The 21,896-nt window shown below is 32.1% G+C and overlaps 2 protein-coding genes across 2 annotated transcripts; both read left to right on the top strand.

Moving 5' to 3' along the window:
* The first annotated feature begins 1,170 nt into the window (after window positions 1-1,170).
* On the top strand, window positions 1,171-4,984 carry LOC131850894 (toll-like receptor 6). The gene has a single exon (XM_059201279.1). It carries the CDS (start codon window positions 1,281-1,283, stop codon window positions 4,458-4,460), a length of 3,180 nt encoding a protein of 1,059 aa, XP_059057262.1. The 5' UTR covers window positions 1,171-1,280; the 3' UTR covers window positions 4,461-4,984.
* Window positions 4,985-7,504: 2,520 nt separating this feature from the next.
* Window positions 7,505-12,431, top strand: LOC131850893 (toll-like receptor 6). Its single transcript, XM_059201278.1, has one exon. The coding sequence runs from the start codon at window positions 7,715-7,717 to the stop codon at window positions 11,738-11,740; it is 4,026 nt and encodes a 1,341-aa protein (XP_059057261.1). The 5' UTR covers window positions 7,505-7,714; the 3' UTR covers window positions 11,741-12,431.
* The last annotated feature ends 9,465 nt before the right edge of the window (window positions 12,432-21,896 follow it).

The raw sequence follows: 21,896 nt of genomic DNA, 5'->3' as shown, positions 1-21,896 counted from the left end.
TTTCATTATTTTTTAGTTCAATTAGTGGTCTACCTAAGTCCTGGGCTAAGGGGGGGAGAGTCATGACCCCCCATGACTCCCAAGACCTCCATGACGCTCCCCCCTGGATCCGCCGTTACGTCTTCTCTTCATTTGCTCAGTAACGTTGTTACAAAAGGAAAAATTCCCGTCCAAAAAATAACAAGTATTGAGGTTTGATCTGGAGTCACGTTACTCCAGACTGATTTCTATAAATATTTAGATTAGGTAGACTATTATTTTTGAAATACTAGCTAGACATTATTAAGTTACTGTAGCCATAATGTAGTAGCCCAAACGTGCCAATGAGGAAGCCCTTGGCAAATGCTGCACCCTGATTGGCCCGTTTGAATTGGATCAAGAACTGCTCGTATGCCAAAAAGGTGGATTTGTATAAAATCGTGTATAAATCGCTTAATTATTATTATTACTCGTCGTGACAGTTGTGGCTCAAAACGGATCAACATTTATATATGGTCATCTGGCATTAGATCAACAAAAGGCCTCCGGATCAACAAGTGAAAAAGGATCAACAAAAAACTACCTATACGGCACGTCTGAGCCACAAAGTGCCCAAGGGGATATTTATATATATATATATATATATATATATATATGTTTCATTTAATATTTTCTGAGAGAAAATTTTACTTGTTTCTTATTTGCTTTGTTTTGTGAAATACGTATATAATGAAAAATAATTGTTTACAATAATTCAGGAGGTAGACTGCAAAAAGTTGTCTGTGTGCGTACCTCAGTCTCACTCCCTATTTAAGCTCTTCTACTTAAACCCCCAAGCAGCTTGGATTATAAGCTGTGTTTCTGTTGTAGGGTCTGATTGGACAGTAAAATTATAGGATAAGAGGCATAATATGAATGCAAATTTTTCCTAATTGAAATAACATGTATAATATATTTTAAATATTATTTAAGTTGTACCTTGTTTGGTGTATTCGTATAGGTCTTTAATTTTTGCTACATATTAAGTTAGTGATTTTATTATATGTAGTAGTAATCTATATTGTTTGAGGATATTTATTTTATTTTAAATAAATTGCCAACTGATAAGGTGATACTGACGATAACTAAGCAGTCGATTGCTGTAGCTCTCAAAGAGCTGTATTGATATGTGTTGTATTTATAAATAAGTTTGGTGTGAAAATTGTACATTTTCGAATTGTGTTACATGCGATGAACATGATAAAAGTGAATTGAATAGTAATGACTAACTACAGTGAAAGTTTAATAGTGAGTTAAACAAGATGTTTTTAAAGATTTTTTTTGCTTTGATGTTGTGCTGGATACATTCCAGCGCCGAGGAGGCGTCATTACAAAACCGAGTGGTGGAGGTTCCGCAGAAGTGCGAGTGGCACCATGTCGCAGATAGCTTCGGTGAAGACACTCGAGTACAGCTTAATTGTTCGCTACATACAGCTGCTGGTGCTACCGATTTGCTTGCGAAACTTAGTATTTCTCAAGCACAACAGATCACTTCACTTTACCTACATTGCACGGACATTATCTTCTTGGAGAGTTCTTTAGATATTGGCAGAAGAAAAGAGGAAGGTACTGAAGTCTTATCCCATTTTCATAATTTAAAAGAATTGTGGATAGAGTCATGTAAAATCCGATACGTACCCTCAGATGTATTATCGCCGCTAAGCGGTCTACGTAGTATTAGTATTCGAACTCATAATACTGATTGGTCTGCGATATTTATGGAATTTCATAGAGATGCATTCCGAGGACTTACAGACTTGAGAATTTTGGACATGGCCGATAATAATATTTTCACACTGCCTTCCGAAATATTTTGTCCTTTGGTTAATTTAAAGGATCTAAGCGTTACTCACAACCGATTACAAGAAATTTCAACTTTAGGATTTTCTGATTGGGGAGGTGGACCAACTGCACCCGGAAAATCTTGCAATACTGTATTAGAAACATTAGATATGTCACACAATGAAATTAGTTCACTGCCTGATAACGGTTTGTCAAGTTTACGAGCATTGCAAAAATTACTTTTACAAAATAACAGAATATTGACTATTGCTAATCGAGCATTTGTTGGATTGAACAATTTACAAATTCTCAACTTATCTACAAATGCTTTAACTACCCTTCCACCTGAAATGTTTCAATCTTCTAGAGATATTAAACAAATACACTTGAATAAAAACTGGTTGAGTGTTCTCGCACCAACACTTTTTGAGGGATTAGATCAACTACATACATTAGATTTATCTGTAAATCAGTTAACTAGCGAATGGATTAATGCAGACACATTTTCTGGTCTTGTACGACTGATAGTACTGAATTTATCTCACAACAGTATAACAAAAATTGATGCATTATTATTTCATGATTTGAATAGTTTGCAATATTTAAATTTAGAATACAACTACATATCACACTTAGTAGATGGCGTATTTTCAAATTTGAGAAACTTATATTTACTGTCATTAGCACATAACAATATTACTAAAGTAAATAGTAGTGATTTCGCAAATTTATATGTACTAAATCAGTTATTACTTGACGGCAATAGAATAACTAAAATAGATTTACGCTCTTTTGAAAATATTACAAAACTTCATGATTTGGGACTTAGTGGAAACCATTTATCGGAGGTACCGGAAGCTATAAAGACGTTAAGATTCTTAATATATCTAGACTTAAGTATGAACAGAATAACGAAAGTATCAACTTCTAACTTTAAGAGTTTAGATGATTTATACAGATTACAACTTGCTGGAAATAAAATAGAAAACATATCTAACGATACATTTGTAACTTTGCCTTCATTACAAATATTAAATTTAGCATCGAATAATATAGATCAAATAGACGACGGTGCTTTTTTATCAAATAAACAATTAAAAGAAATTAGATTGGACGGCAACAAGCTGATAGATTTAAAAGGGATATTTACAAATCAGCAGTCACTTATTTGGTTAAATGTATCCAATAATAAATTGTTATGTTTTGACTATAGTTATATACCGACCAATTTAGAATGGTTAGATATGAATGGAAATAATATAGAAACAATTGCAGATGCTTATAGCTTTAAAAAATACTGTAATATAAAAATGTTGAACGTAAGTTATAACAAAATTAAGAGTATTGATGAATTTTCATTTCCAAGCAGTATAGAAACAGTGGTATTGAATAACAATTATATTGAAAAAATAAACCCCGGTACATTTTTACAGAAATATAATCTCAGTAAAGTTATGCTATATTCAAATAAAATGAAAACTTTACAGACTGGTAGTTTTGCGATATCAACTGTTTCCAAGGATAAAGATTTACCAGAGTTCTATGTCAGCGAAAACCCATTTGTTTGCGACTGCACAATGAAATGGCTGCAAACAATTAACCAATTAAGTGATCGACAGCTTCCTAGAGTAATAGATTTAGAAAGTGTAAGATGTTCTTTATTGCATTCAGAATCTGATATTTATTTATTTAATTTCAAATCTACTGAATGTTTGTATTCCTACGATTCGTATTGTTCCAGTGATTGCGAATGTTGTGACTTCATTGTTTGTGATTGTGAGAGAATTTGTCCAGATAATTGCTCGTGTTATCACGATCTTACCTGGAACTCCAATGTAGTTGATTGTTCAAATGCCAGTTACAATTATGTACCGGAACGAATACCAATGGATGTAACGAAAATATACTTGGATGGAAATTATCTAAAAGAATTAGGAAATGACATTTTTATTGGTAAAAGACGGTTACAAGTCTTGTATTTAAATAATAGCAACATCAATACAATAAATAATAGAACATTTAACGGTATCGAATCGCTTAAAATTCTTCATTTAGATAATAACATGTTGGAAGTACTTAGGAACACACAATTTACGAAACTTCCGAATTTAATCGAGCTGTATTTAAGGGATAACAAAATAAAACTAATAGAAAATAATACTTTTAATTATTCGCCCTTGCTAGAATACTTGGACCTAGACAACAATAGATACGTTGATTACATACCGTGGAGAATAATTACAGATAACAATAATCGCACACGTGTCTCTGTAAATGGGATCAACTGGATTTGTGATTGTACAAACGTAGTTCAACTGAACCAATGGCTAATAAAAAAGTCAAAAGATACCGAAACCTTAATGTGCTTCTTTGACCACGGGCAACCGCTAAATAAAACTATTGCGACCGTAGCAAAGGAATGTGACAAACAATCTAGTACCGAAATTCCAAACTGGGTCCTCCTAATTTTAATTATCGCTATTTTGCCTGTATTTGTATGTGTAATTTTTGTAATTAGAAAATTAATACTAATTTATAGAAAAAGAAAGCGTAAAGCAAATATGAGACAGCCTGAAATCAGCGCAAATGAAGAATTTCATTACAACAAAACTAATGCTACTGCTGAATACCATTCGATGATCGAAAATAGAAGTCTATAAGAAAAAAGTCAATATGTGAATGTGACCTCTTCGTGTTTGCTATGTCAGCTGTCATAACATTTTTTCATATCTCTAAAGTTAAAGCAAAGCCTATTTGAAAAATATTGTATTAATAAGGAATTATTTATTATAAGGTAATCGTAGAGATAATATTTTGTTTCTCACAAATCCTACTTGTCACTAGCCAAATTCATGGACATTGGTTTTAGCTCTTATAAATGCATTTATTTCATAAATTTTCGTAGTATACGAGTAGTAATTTTCAGACTGTTTTAACCACGCTGCCTTTTTCGTGATGACGATACAGCGCCTAGTGCTGACACATTTATTCTTTCAGGATATGAATATGTTTTATTAATATCCTTTTATATACATCTTTTACCATCGACATTTCCTTCCTATTAGTCTTGTTGTCTGTCTAATTATGCTATTTTTATTCAGTTGTTTCACATATATCTCCCATTTCTATACTGTTAATCTTACTTTCATACTTCTACGATATATACACCGTAGTGCTTATTTCCATACAAGAGTACATATTGAGTACATATTATTGTTTTTTCTCAATAGCTCAACTTTCTGTAGCATGTTGCTTATCATCATAATTGAGTATAAACCATTTACAACATTATACACTTTCGTTTCCGTTTTAATATTCCTCAAATATTAAATGTCCGGACTCATTCATTTTTAATTCCATTTACTTATTTATTATATTATAAATTATTTGCATATCTTTATCGAAAGAGTGGTATTGGTTAAATAAAATAGTATTAAAATCCTTTATAATTACGTACTTGTTATAAGATATATGATTACAATACATTCACTGAAAAATACGATCTCAAAAGTGTTGTTTCTGTAAATGTAGTTTAGTATTTTTTATTGACGAGACCAGATGAATCTTTAATAATATATAGTACATAACATTATGTTTTCAAAGGAAAGAGTATCTTAGTGTATTGTATAAAATTTAAGTATTTAAAAGTATATTTATAAGTAATATTTGTAGAAATTGTAAAATACTGTTAATTAAAATAAAATATTGACTGAAATATATGCTAATTATTATAGATATGTGCTGTATCTTTTCTATGTATTATGTACTTACAAAATGTAGTAATGACATTTACGAGTTATCCATTAGTTAATCATATAATTAGTTAAGTATATGCGCCTGAAATACTCTAATATTAACTTGTTATTTACTCCATATTATTTAATATGTTGATAATTAAATCCATACTTTTGTATTATGCCTGTGGTTTTATTACAAATATATATAGCATATTTTTTGTACAATGGTAAACAAACTGATGGAAAGTGGTAAATGCTCTCTACAGATGTGAAAACTACGACACATATCATAATTATATAATAAATCCTGATTCCTGAAGTCAACTTAGACCTAATTATTAATGTCTCTGTACCCAGTAATACTACTGCCAAATAAGATATAGTATAATATACAAAGCAGATTCTCATACAGAACATAAATGTATGTACCACATAATTCTGAACAGAAATAATCTCTGTTCAATACTCTTCATTTTTAATAATGGAAATATATTTTTTTTTACTATCTTATACATTTACATTTTTAATGAGAGTGTAAGAAACTCGGTCTTTACCTAATACAGTACCTATATATATATATATATATAGCTGTACTATAGACATAATATTATATGTCGTTATTTGACACATGTAGTATTTTATTCGTTGCGAGATTGCTAAGAATATTATATCCTGTATATGTAATGCCATATCTTAAAACAACACATCTTAAAAATAGGCGAGATAGAGGTACCTACTCAAACAGACGACTTTGTACAAAGTCTTTCTAGTTTTTTTATGTTCGTCATATATTATTTTTGGCATGATGTCATAACACTATGAACTGAGTAATACGATAAAGTGATAACGTTATCGCACGTACGTCAAATGCTACATCCCAAAGAAATACAGGTAATGTGGAAGTAAAGTACAAGATTAGCAAAGTATTTGTAAGTAGCTTTGTAATGCACATCCGGAATTTATCATAACTATTGTACACAAACGATAATTAGGTGTGGAACAAATTATCTTTTGTGTACCTGAAAAATTAATGATACATTTTTTAGATTTTCAGGTAAAATTTAATGGTTTCATGCTTGGTTAGGAATGTCTATATAACCATTAACTTTATTAATAATTTCCAAAGTCAATGTTGAATATAAAAATATGTATAATATTTTATTGATATTTCTTAATATTACCTATAATGAGAAATATTAATAAAATATTATACATATTTTTATATTATAGAAAGTTTTGTGAAAGTATTTGTTTCTGTAATAGAAATATTTAATTAACCGATATATATTATCGGTTAATTTTAATAATAAACGAAATTACCATTATAATCTGTTAAGTAAATTCTGGATTTAGTCAGATGTGAAATTAAAAAATCTAGTATTTATTTTGATTTAATTAGTATATTTCAAAAATCTCCCTACATTTGAATAGGATGACTATTGAGTCCTACAATATCATAAATTATATGAATGCAATATAGATGATTAGGTAATAATTTATTATTTTATAATTATACTCTTGTAACAAAACTTAAATAACACATATGAGTAATGTGTGATTTAATTTTTTTTGTTGTACTTATCCATTTACCTTATTCAACATTTTAATAAAATTCAATAAATAATCATGTTAGAACAGGTTATGTGGTAATCTAATCGTTATCTATATATTTTATTACAAAACATAGATTTCTACGTATTGTTCACACGCTTTTCTCTATAGACGCCATTGAAATTTTATGATTAAGCAAAACAAACAAAGTAACCACCGCCATGTTTATAAAAGCTCGCAAAGCGCGCTCCTGTTCATGCCAATCTTGTGCCAAGCAACTTGTTGCCGTTGTGAACTTTTGTAAGAAAAGTGATGTCTATATCGGACCTCTCTATCTGGGGAGGAGCAAACGTGCGCGGGGAGCGTGCCATCGCCGGCCGGTCGCTCAACTTGCTTGCTTCATCGTCACTCAGTCAGTCGCATCTCAGCCGCGCTCGGGTGTAGCGTTTTTTCCGCTGCAACTTTTCGCGCTCGAGCCGTTATGCATCGTACTTCGAAACAAGTTTGACGGGAAAATCGTGAAGTTTTCCGAGAGCGCCCGGATTGGCGTAGCAATGAACGCGATAATAGCGAACCCAATAGTGACGATTTAAATACAGTGACAGTTTAAAAGTGAATTAATCGAGATGTTTTCAATGGGATTTTTGGCTATATGGTATGCGGTGTGGTGCTGGATATGTTCGAGTGCCGGCGGGGCGTCATTGACGAGCCGTGTGGCAGAGGCTCCGCAGGAGTGCGAGTGGCAGCGAGTCTCAGGTGGCGCCGGTGAGCCCACTCGAGTACAGCTGACTTGCTCGCTGCGTACGGCTGCCGGTGCTACCGACTTGCTTGCGGGACTTAGCACTTCTCAGGCACAACGAATCACGTCACTTGACCTTCTTTGCACAGACGTTCTCTTCTTTGAGAGTTCTTTGGATGTCGGCAGAAGAAAAGAGGAAGGCACAGAACTGTTGTCTCGTTTTCATAATTTAAAGGAATTGAGAATAGAGTCATGTAAGATCAGATACGTACCTTCAGCTGTTTTATCACCGCTTAGCGGTCTACGAAGTCTTAGTATTCGTACTCATAATACTGACTGGTCTGCAATGTCTATGGAATTTCATAGAGACACATTCCGAGGACTGACCGACTTGAGAATTTTGGACTTGGGCGATAATAACATATGGATTTTACCTTCCGAAATATTTTGTCCTTTGTATAATTTAAAGGATCTAAATGTAACTCAAAACCGAATACAAGATATTTCTACTTTAGGATTTTCTGATTGGGGCAATGGACCCACTGCACCCGGGAAGTCTTGCAATACTGTACTAGAAACATTAGATATGTCATACAATGAAATTAGTTCACTGCCTGACAATGGCTTGTCAAGTTTACGAGCATTACAAAAATTATTTTTACAAAATAACAGAATATTGTCCGTCGCTGATAGAGCATTCGTTGGATTAAGTGATTTACAAATTCTCAACTTATCTACTAATGCTTTAACTGCCCTTCCACCAGAAATGTTTCAATCATCGAGAGATATTAAGCAAATATACCTGAACAATAACTCTTTAAGTGTTCTTGCACCAACTCTTCTGGAAGGATTAGATCAACTACAAATATTAGATTTATCTGTAAATGAATTAACCAGCGAATGGATTAATAGAGATACATTTTCTGGTCTTGTACGACTCATAGTTTTAAATTTATCGCACAACAGAATAACAAAAATAGATGCTTTATTATTTCAAGATTTGAATAATTTGCAATTTTTAAGTTTAGAATACAATCACGTATCACGTATAGCAGATGGTGCATTTACCAATTTGAAAAATTTGCATTCACTTTCATTGGCTCATAACAATATTATTGAAGTAGATAGTAGTCATTTTTCAAATTTATATGTACTAAATCAATTATTCCTTGATGGCAATAGAATAACAAAAGTAGACTTGCGATCCTTTGAAAATATTACAAAATTGCACGATTTGGGACTCAGTGGAAACCAGTTATCGGAGGTACCGGAGGCCATAAAGACATTAAGATTTTTAACATCCCTAGATTTAGGTATGAATAGAATAACAAAAGTATCAACTACTCAATTTGAAGGGTTAGATGATTTATACGGTTTACGACTTGTTGGAAATAAACTAGAAAAAGTATCTAAGGATACATTTATAACTTTACCGTCACTGCAAATATTAAATTTAGCATCAAATAATATAGATCAAATAGACGATGGTGCTTTTTCATCCAATCAACAGTTAAAAGCAATTGGATTGGATGGTAATAAACTGGTGGATTTAAAAGGAATATTTACAAATCAACAGTCACTTGTTTGGTTAAATGTATCCAATAATGAATTATTGTGGTTTGACTATAGTCATATACCGACCAATTTAGAATGGCTAGATATGCATGAAAATAAAATAGAAAAGCTTGAAGATACATATAATTTAAAAGAATCCTGTAATTTAAAAATGCTTGACGTCAGTTATAATAAAATTAAGAGTATTGACGAATTTTCATTTCCAAGCAGTATAGAAACAGTGGTATTGAATAACAATTATATTGAAAAAATAAACCCCGGTACATTTTTACAGAAATATAATCTCAACAAAGTAATGCTATATTCAAATAAGATTAAAACTTTAGAAGCTGGTAGTTTTGCGATATCAACTGTTCCCGAGGAGAAAGATTTACCAGAGTTCTATGTCAGCGAAAACCCATTTGTGTGCGACTGCACAATGGAATGGCTGCAGAGAATTAACCAATTAAGTGACCTCAGACAGCGCCCGAGAGTAATGGATTTAGAAAGTGTAAGGTGCTCTTTAACGCATTCAAGAACAAAATCTGATACTTTACTACTTGAAGTCAAATCTTCAGAATTCTTATGCCGTTACGATTCGCATTGTTTCACCCTGTGCCATTGTTGTGACTTTGACGCATGTGATTGTAAGATGACTTGTCCAGATAATTGTTCGTGTTATCATGATCTTACCTGGAACTCCAATGTGGTTGATTGTTCAAATGCCGGTTATGATCACGTACCGGAGCGAATACCGATGGATGCGACCGAAATATACTTGGATGGAAACGATCTAAAAGAATTAGGAAATCACGTTTTTATTGGTAAAAAACGGTTACAAGTATTGTATCTAAATAACAGCAATATCAATACAATACAAAATAGAACATTTAACGGGATCGAATCACTCAGAATTCTTCATTTAGAAAATAATAAATTGGAAGTACTTAGGAACACACAATTTACGAAGCTTCAGAATTTAATTGAGCTTTATTTAAGAGAGAACAAAATAAAAGTAATAGAAAATGATACTTTTAATTACTTGCCGTCACTGGAGTACTTAGACCTTGACAACAATGGTTACGTTGATTTTATGCCGTGGAGAGTTATTACAGACAACAATCCTCGTACACGTGTCTCTGTAGATGGGAACAACTGGATATGCGATTGTAAAAATGTAGCTCAGCTGAATCAATGGCTCATAAAAAAATCAAAAGATACTGAAACCATGATGTGCTACTTTGCTCATGGTCTGCCGATGAATAAAACTATTGCGACAGTAGCAAAGGAATGTAAAGCAGAGTCCACTACTGAAGAAACAGGGACCGAAACTCTAAAACGAAAATTCATCGAACCGAATGACGGTGTCGAAAATTATATACCATATATCTCAGCGGTTTTGATAATAGTAATTATACTTCTTCTTATGTGCGCTTTGCTGTTCATGTTCAGAGAAGATTTTAAATTATGGATGCATTCAAAGCACGGTATCAGAGTATTTAGTTCCACTTCAAAAGACATGAATGATAATAAAAATAAACGATTTGATGCATTTTTCATATATAACTCACGAGATGAGGATTTTGTGAATCGCGCTGTAAGCTCGGAGTTAGAAAACTTGGGTCATTCTCTATGTTTACAACATAGAGACATGCAATTGATTGAAGGACGATCTGGAGACAGTTTGATCAGTGCCGCGGAAAGTTCAAAGAGACTAGTTATAGTGTTATCAATAAACTTCTTACAACATGAGTGGTATGTGCCAGAGTCTAAAGCCGCCGTACAAAGTGCTATTAACTCAGTGAACGTTAGGCATATGCGTCAAAAAATTATATTCCTTGTTATTACTGACTTAAGTGCCATAAATATAGATCCCGACCTAAAACGGTTACTTAAAACGTGTACAGTGATTGTGTGGGGTGAGAAAAATTGTTGGGAAAAGCTAAATTTTCGTTTACCGGATGTGGACGTGACATTACCGAATCGGACGCTTCACAATGCGAATAACATAAAAAGTAGTAATAGAGATGGCTTTAGTAGGCATGGGAATTCGAGATATACGGCACCCCCAACATCTCACGATCCTTGGTATAAGTATGGCATGTCACCACCTATTCTAATGATGTCGAGCCCCATGCATTCGACTAGCGCGAGTGCAGAGGTATCGGCTAGAAGTACTGAGGATGAGACATGTTCTGTCGCGAGTAGTGAAGGTCGTCCTGATGACCGACTTCCGCATCATCATAGCTACGTTTCCATAGACAATCATCAATGTGAAGAGAGGCCATTAAGGCCGCCGCAACAAATTCCCATGTCTAGTGCAAGGCCTAATAATATGAGAAAGACTTACTTTGTATAAAATAAAATTTAATAAACATGTGATCTGTACTTTTTAAGTGTAAATGAGAATGTAATTACAGAATGTAAGTGAAAATATAAAGCAACTATATTTATATAATTTCATACAAACGCTTTTGTTATTATGTAGTTGGTGCTGTTTGATATATGTATGTATGTAAAAATAATGATAAATATCAGACTAAAAAGCATATAAATTATAGTTCTTAACTAAAGTTAAATTTTAGTTTCTTGTAAGTACTCTAAGTACTTATTAGAAAATAAAACTTTCGTTTAAAGAATTTATTGTACCTGTCTTCAGTAATCAACTTTATTGATTTTGTTGTAAATAGTTTCGTGTACATTCCCTCCTTTATATATTTGTAACGCCTCAGATACATTTTTATTTCACCGATGTAATATTTAAAGTTCCTGGTTGAAGTTGTAAGTTAGATAAAAAGCATATGACTTATTTGTGATAATGTTAGGTACTTATATTTAATAGTATGCTTTGGTGTGAAAGAGTCGTGTAGGTATGTATACATATATATATATTTGTACAAAATGTAAAATAGTTTTGAAGAACTGAAATGTACCCTAGTCAATTGTAAATACTGTAACTTTAAGTGAACATAATTTTGTGATGTAATTTTTAGCTAGAACATGAACAAATTCGTATTTATTACGCTTCCAAGAGTATGAATAAATTAATATTTTTGACTAATATGAAGTTTTTTATTATCACAAATATACTAGGATATCCTTTTGTAGAAAAATAGAATGACATATGGTTAATTAATTTTATTGGGCAATCCTAAAGTCATTTGAATAAAAGTATGAAATTTCAATTGCTTGATATTTAGTAAATTTCGCCTACGGTCACCTATTTAAAAAATTATAGATTTTATTGAAAACAGAATAATAACAATAATTTTAATATCTATTGATGAACATATTTCGTAGTTCTTGCTTTTAAATTCAGTTTAATAATGAATACATAAATATTTGTTCATTAAAATTCTGTATCTAGGATCAGAGCAGGTGATTGAAAAGGGGCGAGCGTTAAGTTTTTCATTGACATAATCAATTTACCGAATCGCATTGTTCAGCCATACCCAGCCGAATGTATAAATATTTATTTTATCTAAATTGATCGACTTGGATAAGATCATCCGGAGCGCGGCATACGATATTAATTTAAAAAGCGTCCGCGACAGTGCGCGCGCGCCGATTACCCGCTGCGAAACTATAAATCATCTTTTGACCGGACTGGGAATGAATAAACAGCATTTTAATTGATTTCTTATTGCACTGTATTATCACAGTATTTAAGAAAAGTTGCACATGAGTGGCACAATTATCTTCTGTAAACAAGTTAATTTAAAAAGTCTTTAAATTTGCCAAATTTTAACATATTGAAAATACCGAATGTCTATTTTAGCAGATTAGTATTTTACTCTCACACTAGATGAAAAATACGCAGTTTGAATAAAAAACATATACATACATATTTATAAGCTGAGTTGAGAAATATATTATTTTTTAATTATACTTCAACTGTACATTTTAAATTAAGAGATTTAATTTCATTTGTTATTACGTGAATCAATTTCATAACCTTTTATAATTATTTAATTTTAACCTTCATTTCCAGTAAAGATGACTGATAATTATTGTATCTATGTGGTAAATATATAGGTAAATAATATAGTCCAATAATCGAAGTTAATGCTATAGAAATTACATACAAAAATCTAAATGTAAAACAACACCCCTATCTATATTATTCATTATCAGCACACATCTAAATCTATAGTCATGTCTATCAGTTACCAAAGGTGTCGATGACGGCTAACAACTCAATCAAAATTAATCATGAAATACTATCCAGCTGAATTCGATTATTGAATATATTTATTTACTAAATTGTGGCTATCAAGTGGCCCATGTCACGAGTACAGGGGTCATCTGTTTGCGCCAACACAGCCTAAAGCCGAACACTCATCACCTTTTTTCCCCGTGCAATACGATACCCGATCGTTTATTGTCGTCAAGCTATTTCAAACCCGTTCTAAATGGATCTGAAACATCTTGGATTAGATGGGAAATAACCAAAGTCGAGGTGACAATTGATTATGTGCCACGCTGAGACAAAAAGCGGAATCGTTCGATTAGTTATGTCGTTGAAGCGCGTAGGTAGAGTGGAAACAATAGATTGGTTCTGGTTTATGATTCTATAAACGTTTATGTCCCAATAAACGGCCTTTTAGCTTTTGGTGAAGTAGATATTGTGATGTTATCGGTCCCAGGACAGGTTTATTATGAAAGTGTTGATGGCAGCTCTTATGAGAATGCCGTAATAAAATTATATTTTTAAAAGTTTTGCAACATTAGTATTGGTGTTTAGTTATATGAAACAGATCGTGCTGAGGAATATGTTTCGACTTCTTGTTCTAAATAAACAATGGATGATTGGTCGGCTAATAATGGCTGTAGAGTTATAAGCGTGATTGCCCTCAGCTATATTAAATCGTAAAAGTTCAAAATAGAGGCTAATGAAATGTTTAAATAATCGACCATAATTCTGCGTAGGACGCGGTGGTTTGGGATGTCATAATAAAATGTTCCTATATAGCTTTATTTGTATAAACAAGCAGATTTACATAGAATATTGGAAACAGTAATAAATATATTAATATTAATTGATATTTAGAGAAAAAATAAATATTAACTTTATTGCAGGTATTTTTTAATTATTTTGTTTTTACTACAACTATAATCATTTTCAAATTACTAATAAATTTGGTCTAGTTATTTCTAGATATTTCTAATTTAGCAGGATTTCTTTGTTATCATTCGACGTAAGTACTTTCCAAAATTAAATGAATTTAATAATAATAATAATAATTTCAGGACAATTCACACAGCGCCATCTAGACCCAAGTTAAGCTAGCTAAAGCTTGTGTTACGGGTAATAGATAACTGATACAAATACATAGATATTTTTTTTTCGTAAATACATACATAATATACGTAGAAAACACCCAGACCAATACAAACAATCATACTCATGAATACAAATGCTTGTGCCGTGCGAGGAATCGAACTCGCGACCATCGGTATATCGGTCACTCGCGCAAAGCGGTGTGCTAGATCGCTAGACGACCGCGGTCGTCAAAAAATTTGGATGATTCTTATGATAGAGTTCACACCGATTAACAGAACATCTATTCAACCTATATAAACCTTAAAATAATCATAGGAACAATAACGGGACACTGTAACGTAAATAAACACTTGTACACAATAGGTCCATCTTAATAGTCCAATAGTCTTTGTCCAGGCCGCTTTGAAGCCGAAAAAACGGCCGCTCATGTAATCCTGGAGTGCGCAGCTGTGGCCACATAACGCAGACAAACCATGAAATGGTGAGGCTCCATGAAGCCTGTGTAGACATCAGAAGACTTCGCTGGCTACTTTTAGAGTCTTATACACGCATATTTTCTTGAGATTCTTGAGAGGCTGAATGCGGAAAATAGAGTACAACATACAATACAATAAGAGAGTGACCTCTACCTACGGTCTCTCTCCACGATCGTCGTGGAGATCTTTCGGGCAGGCCTTTTTTGAGCGGTGAACGTCTTCCGGACTGAGATGATGATGATGATGATTCATATTTTCTAATAGATTCCTATGCTTCATAATTTAATTTGTGTTGCTATTTGTAAATAAGTTAATACTCGTTTTTATTTGTCAAACATTTTAAGCATGTAGTTACATTAAAATAAGTGCCAAACTTTCACTTGCAATTTCTCTCAAGAATCGTCAATTTAAGCTGTTAGTTATACTCCAATTGTATTATGACGAATTTATGACATCGACAGAGGTAAATTTGAAAGCATACACTAATATACTTGCTAGTAGAAGATCGATTTCTCAGGGCAGTTCTTAGCATTCACAATGGATACACGTCTTGTTAATGTTACAGCCGTCTGTTAGCTTATTTAATTTTAATGCACAATGTACATTTATATATAATATTTCAATAGCGAACTTGCCACCAAAGAGCGTTCTCTACCAGCCGACCACAAGGCATATAGTAAGTTTAAAATGCATATGTTATTGTGACAGCAGCTCAGATTATGTTCTTTTTCTCATCAAAGTAAAAATACATACATATACATAAATAAAAATATTATACATTTTTTTAATATTGATAAAACAAATATAGTATAATATATACTTACTTCATCTAAGTCTAAATATACAGTAAGTAATATTTGTTTGCTATTTTTATATTATTTAAAATATGGAATGAGTCATCTGAAGGTTGATGATTGCCTTAATTTCTTATACCTACACTTGAGATTACCACAGAGGTTAAGAAGCATGTCACGTTCTGTATCGAATACAAAAAGAAAAATATATATTGGCTTGAGATTTTATTGAAATAATTTAAAGAGTAGAGTTTAATTAACATATATATTAAGTAAACATGTTATTCGTTCAAAGCAATATGTTTGAGATTAATATGATATATTACACGGTATTGCTTATTAATGACTGAAGAAACAATTATTAGTTTTTACATTCTGTCAACTATTTAGTAGTTCAGTAGAGATAATCTGAAATTGCATGGAAACAGTAAATAGCTATTAGATTATATAAAAATAAAATAATTATGAAGAATTTAGAGATTTTCTTTTACCTGTATATTTTAAAATATATACTTTACTGTGACAAATATAGGCCTTTTTACAGGCTTTAAAAATTAATTGAGTATGTTTATAAGTTTAGTTTTATTACAAACAGAAAGTAAAATATATCTTTTTAATAATATTAATTTACGTTTCAAACATTTACTTTAAATTTCTTTTTTAATATTTAGAAACATTAAATTATATTAGATACAACCAGTTATCAATAGCTTTGTCCAATGCTCAAGAACCCATGTTTGTAATTATTAGGACTGCAGCTGCTTCCGTTGGTGGGTGGAGTCGAGTTTTTTTTTTTAATAAATGTTCCACCGTTATTGGGCGATGGCGGTCGAAAGGAAGACACGTCGAGAAATTACAAATTTAAATTCGCCAAGGAAATAGTCCGTGGCCGTGTTGAATACAAGGAATGTCTCGCATATGTTCCTTGTGGTAATGAGGTCGTTACGTTTTTTGTTTGAATAACTGCTGAGGGGACCGTGAAGTATGTGTGGTCATAATATTTCCATAATCAATATGTTTACATGGCAAAAGTATTTAAGATACCTTAGCTGAAAACACTATAGATTCCGTTGACAGATGACAAGAGATTTCGTGTGATTTTTTGTCGATATCTTATATCTGATGCGATCTCGTCAAATTCTTCTCTATAGTATATATATTTTGTCCAAATATGCTTAGTATTAATAATAATACAAATACTAGTGTATTATTGTTAATACTCACTATTAATAGTAGTAGTAGTATTACAGTCTTTTGTAATTTCTAGATTTATTAACGTATTTTCTGAAGTATTGAAGTATTGTTGAAACACACTTAATCCCACTTAGTTAAGACACTTTATGATTTACTATAGTGGGATAGATTTCAATATTCTTTTCTGTTCATTTATAGAGTAAATCAATCAGATTTATTCACAAATTTTCTGACTGTAAAAATATAGAACATGTTTTATTTTTTGTATTAATCCAGATGTTTTTAAATTGATTTTATTAATTTTAGGTAAAGTAGTTATTTAAAATGATAAGAAATAAATATGATAATATAATGACTGCAATCTTAGTTGAGGTAAGGCAAGGTATGTGGTAACACGCTGTGTCTATATTTTGTTCTGCATATATAATCCAATAATCTTAATTTTCGGTTTTGGAGTTTCATCATTAGTAGTAAAATAATAATAATATACCAAATAGAAAAGTCATATTTCAATCTCCGAGGATGATTTTCAATCGTCCGATTTATGTAGGATCAGAGTAACCGGTTGTCGGTTCGCCGATATCGGCTCCAATCGTCCAGGATCTGGGCACCGTTTAATCTCTTTAGATTGATATTTGTGAATTAGAATTTAATTATTAATTGTTTGAAAATATCATGAATAAGAGTGGGGTTCTGTTTCAATAACCTATAGAATATAACTTTGTATTGTTTGTGCTACCTTACACGATCCTGTTGCTGCATTTCTATATAGCAATATGATCGTTTAATAAATAGTTCTGGTCATACTACACAGTATTGGAGTATCAGTCACCAACTAAGAAGGCTGCTGTAGTATGGGTATTATACAAATTATTATTGACAAAAATACATATTTCCTTTTTTTTTAAAATTATATATACATATTAATTTACTCAACAGAAACAGAATTCGATATACTTACCTACCTAGATTGTAAGAGATAAAACCTGCGAACAATGAAAAGTGCACATGCAATTAATTAATAATTATTTAAAAATTTTGTTTGAATGTGTCATACATCAAATATTATTTACATGATTATAACCTAATTTTTTCAGCATCAACACCACTTATTTAAGTTAAACTAGTGTTGATGCTGAATAAATTGTCTTTACTATAAATACTTAGACATATCTATGTATAATTAATAATAGTATCAGTTAATAGTTCCATAAAGTTTGGGTGGCATGCGAGATTGTACTGCGATAGCCGATATAATTTTAATTATTATCATTCGCCAAGGGTGAGGTAACCCCTAATTTCTATTTTTGATATACTTCGTGTAGATATCTTGAACATCTGCAAGCTATTAGTCATACAAATCCAGAGCATTTGTACCTTTGAGGAAGGGACTGAAAGGAATGCACGCTTTTTTTGGGATAAGCTGGGGTTAGATTTACGTAGATAATTCTAGGGACGTGCTAAGAACAGGGGCGCCGTGATAACGGAGGCATTAGTTAAGTAAATATAATAAATACTTCTGTAGTTGAATGAGTCATTGGTTATTCATAGTTGGCTGTTGTAAAATTTTAAGATGTTTTATCTGGGTCATAAGAATGGAAATTGCTTGAAATTTGCTTAGGATTAACTATTTGACGTCGTTGCGTAGGCAGACCATAGTTATGTATTAGTAAAAGAAGAAATAGTATTTGAAAAAAGTGACTCTATTTTTTTATTATTATGCGGGATTTTTTTTATATAAAACACATGAAGACAAACAAATGCTGCGATAATGATATATGTAGTAAGCTTATTAAAATCTTCTTTATAATAAAAAAAATAGTGTGAAGAATGAGTCTAATAATCAAAAAAAGTCTAACAATAACCTAAGTTTGTAAAATAATTAAAAAAAAACATTTCTTCTTTTGACATCAAATGTAGTATAATAATATAAGTAATTTGGTTGATTGCAGTATATTGTGATAAACATATAAATACTACATTATTAGATTAGATATGTTTGATATACCTATTAGTGAATCAATAAGGAATAAATATTTTTATTATCATTTATTACTGAATAATTTTTATTAATGTCCATAATAAAAATTAGAAATTTTAAGCTATTTATTTAATTATTTTAAAGTAGTGTCATACTAAATCTTTAGTTTAATTGATAACAATAGCATTAAATACTAAGGCAACGTTTCATTTATTTCCATGCAAATATTAGATTTTTTTTGTATTACGAATTTATGAATAAACCTAAAATTCTTAATACTGTATGGGAATATTGGGCATCTGGCTCTTAAATTGTAAGTGTTGTACAAAGTACCGTCAACAAACTAAGTTCAGCTAGATCTCGACATATGTATAGTGGGGTTGCAGTTGTCAAAAGATAATGAGAGGATGTTATTGAATATGCTGATCAGTGAATGTAGCGGGTACAGTTCACCACAATACCTAGTTAAAATCGACCCCAAACAAAGGAATACCCATTCAGAACATAAATGGTGCCGAGTCGCTACTATTATTTAACATATTTAAATAATTAATTAATATTTAATAAAAAGTTAAGAGCGAGCAGTATTTTATTATTATTTGAGATAAGAAAATTACGTAGTCCTTATCGGAGTAACATTTTTATACATATTTTAAACTCATTTTTTTTTTATGGAATACGTTTCATATTTTGAAGTAGAGATTCTAAACCGTTAGGGTACAAGAAAAAAAATATTTTTTGACAATAATACAATATTTACATGTTATGCATTTTTCACAAAACAGTATAGAACAAACTACTGAACCCTTTTGGTCCTAACATTCCATTGGTCGTCTCTCCTCGTCTTTGACTCCTTTTGACTATAAAAGAATATACGAGTATCAACGTTACTATAAAATAAATGTAGAACAAGCAGCGCAACTGGTTTTGTCCTGACACCCCATTGGTCGTATCTCCCCGGTCTTCGATTCATTCCCTTTGCGTTCGCCGCCACAATGCTGCTACGAGTTATTCTAGCTTTTTTATTTTGGTCACGGTCCTTGAATTACGTAATTAGCGGTAGCTTATTAGAACTTTGGGGGCTTTGTGTCGCTTTCAAATGTGATTAAGTGTCGTGCGGAATAATAAACTAGAAAATTTTATTAACGTGTAATTCACCTGCCCTAATTATGTGACGGTTCTGACCTACGATGATCAACATTGTCCTGTTATTTATTACGTAATCACGTGCACTTGTTGTCGCTCCAATAAAAAATTCAATTAACAACAAGTGGTCACAAGTGCGACCTACATCATTCATATGTTATTGTATGGGATTCGACTTCGGTGTCGTAACCCCAACGCGTATTGTATTATTTCAAATGGTCCCCTATAAATAAAATGCACATTTGGTGTACTCGTAACAAAAGATTAAAAAAGCGAGTCGCATAAAAAACATCCGCGGTTATCTATTAGTATCTAGTTAGAGTTACACGTACAGATGTTACAAAAACAATAATCCGACAGAGGCGGCCTCCGGCACGAATGCGAGTAGCTAGCTGTTACATGAAAAAACATTTCCTTTACCTGGCCCTCGTGCTTCGTTAGGGGAATATGTCCCGTTAAATACACTGAAATAACTCGGCAATCTACAGATTTATGTTTTTTTTTAATAACTAGTTTAGATATTTTTAACAGCGACGACAGTCAACAATGTCTCTGACTACCACTTCTAGGATTGCAGTTGTGAACATAAATTCTTAATAAACGTTTGTATTGTTTAGAGCGGTTGTGATAGCTTATTACATATCATAAGGTCAAAGAGTAAGAATTGAAGTCTGAAAATGTACACAGCAATATTCAGTGTTGATTGCTGCATACTACGTAATCTTATGTTATGTCTCTAATAAAACTATCTGCCTCTTTTAGCTCTAATTGGCTATAAATTAGCTCTAATAATATGTCTCATTAAGATGGTAGTACATTAGCAGAGGCGAATAACTATTAACGATCTCTCCTATTGTAAATAGTTTAAGGTTGACAGATACTTTATGGTTTAATTGAATAATGAAGCCATTAATATACAACTATATTGACTTGACCTATATTTTACCTGAAGACCTTAGCGATATAGTAGTTTTCAATCTTGAAATCTTCAATGATTATGCGCTTGGTGGGATAATGCGAGTAATCCAATATTTATATCCAAGCGCCTGGCTGACTGGTTTGATTGTTATATATATAGGTAAGTATATGATGTTTAAAAAGCAATGTAAGTGGTTGTTCTTTATCAGTTATTTCGTACCTACAGCGTTTTGTTAAATGTTTAAGAATATTCATTTATATTAGAATTGTCGTGCGAAATAATGTTCCCACCTGGGCTATAATAACTAGGTACACAGACAAATAATATCTCATAACAAAACGTATCCCAATACACGTGGTTTTAACAAAACAAGAAACAGATCAATGTGTAGCAACAAGTTGGATGTTATTTCCTGTTACCTAACAACCGTCTACAAGCAAATTGCTTACAAAATATCGCGTTACAGTTCACATTGAGCAATGAATCGCGGATGTTCAGCTTTGGGAGATTCAGGGGTGCCTCTTTGTGTTTTTTGGATTGCATTATGAGTATTAAATAACTGCGGTGGTGGGCAATTAATATCATTGTACAATGGATGTGATGGGCGTACGAGTTCCGACCGGAAAACTTCGATCAGGATTCACAATTGTACGAGTGGGTAATGTGATACCGTGTGCGACGTACGAGCCACCTGTAACGTATATTCTTCGTTTTGTATCTC

The sequence above is a fragment of the Achroia grisella genome, unplaced genomic scaffold (genome assembly GCF_030625045.1).
Source record: "Achroia grisella isolate CSIRO2021 unplaced genomic scaffold, CSIRO_AGI_Agris_v1 utg780, whole genome shotgun sequence".
Taxonomy (NCBI): domain Eukaryota; kingdom Metazoa; phylum Arthropoda; class Insecta; order Lepidoptera; family Pyralidae; genus Achroia; species Achroia grisella.
The sequence above is the reverse complement of the archived record's forward strand: the minus strand, read 5'-3'. Positions and strand labels throughout refer to the sequence as shown.

Excerpts from the sequence above, each read along its gene's own strand:
- LOC131850894 (XM_059201279.1), top strand. The coding sequence starts at position 1,281 with ATGTTTTTAAAGATTTTTTTTGCTTTGATGTTGTGCTGGATACATTCC.
- LOC131850893 (XM_059201278.1), top strand. The coding sequence starts at position 7,715 with ATGTTTTCAATGGGATTTTTGGCTATATGGTATGCGGTGTGGTGCTGG.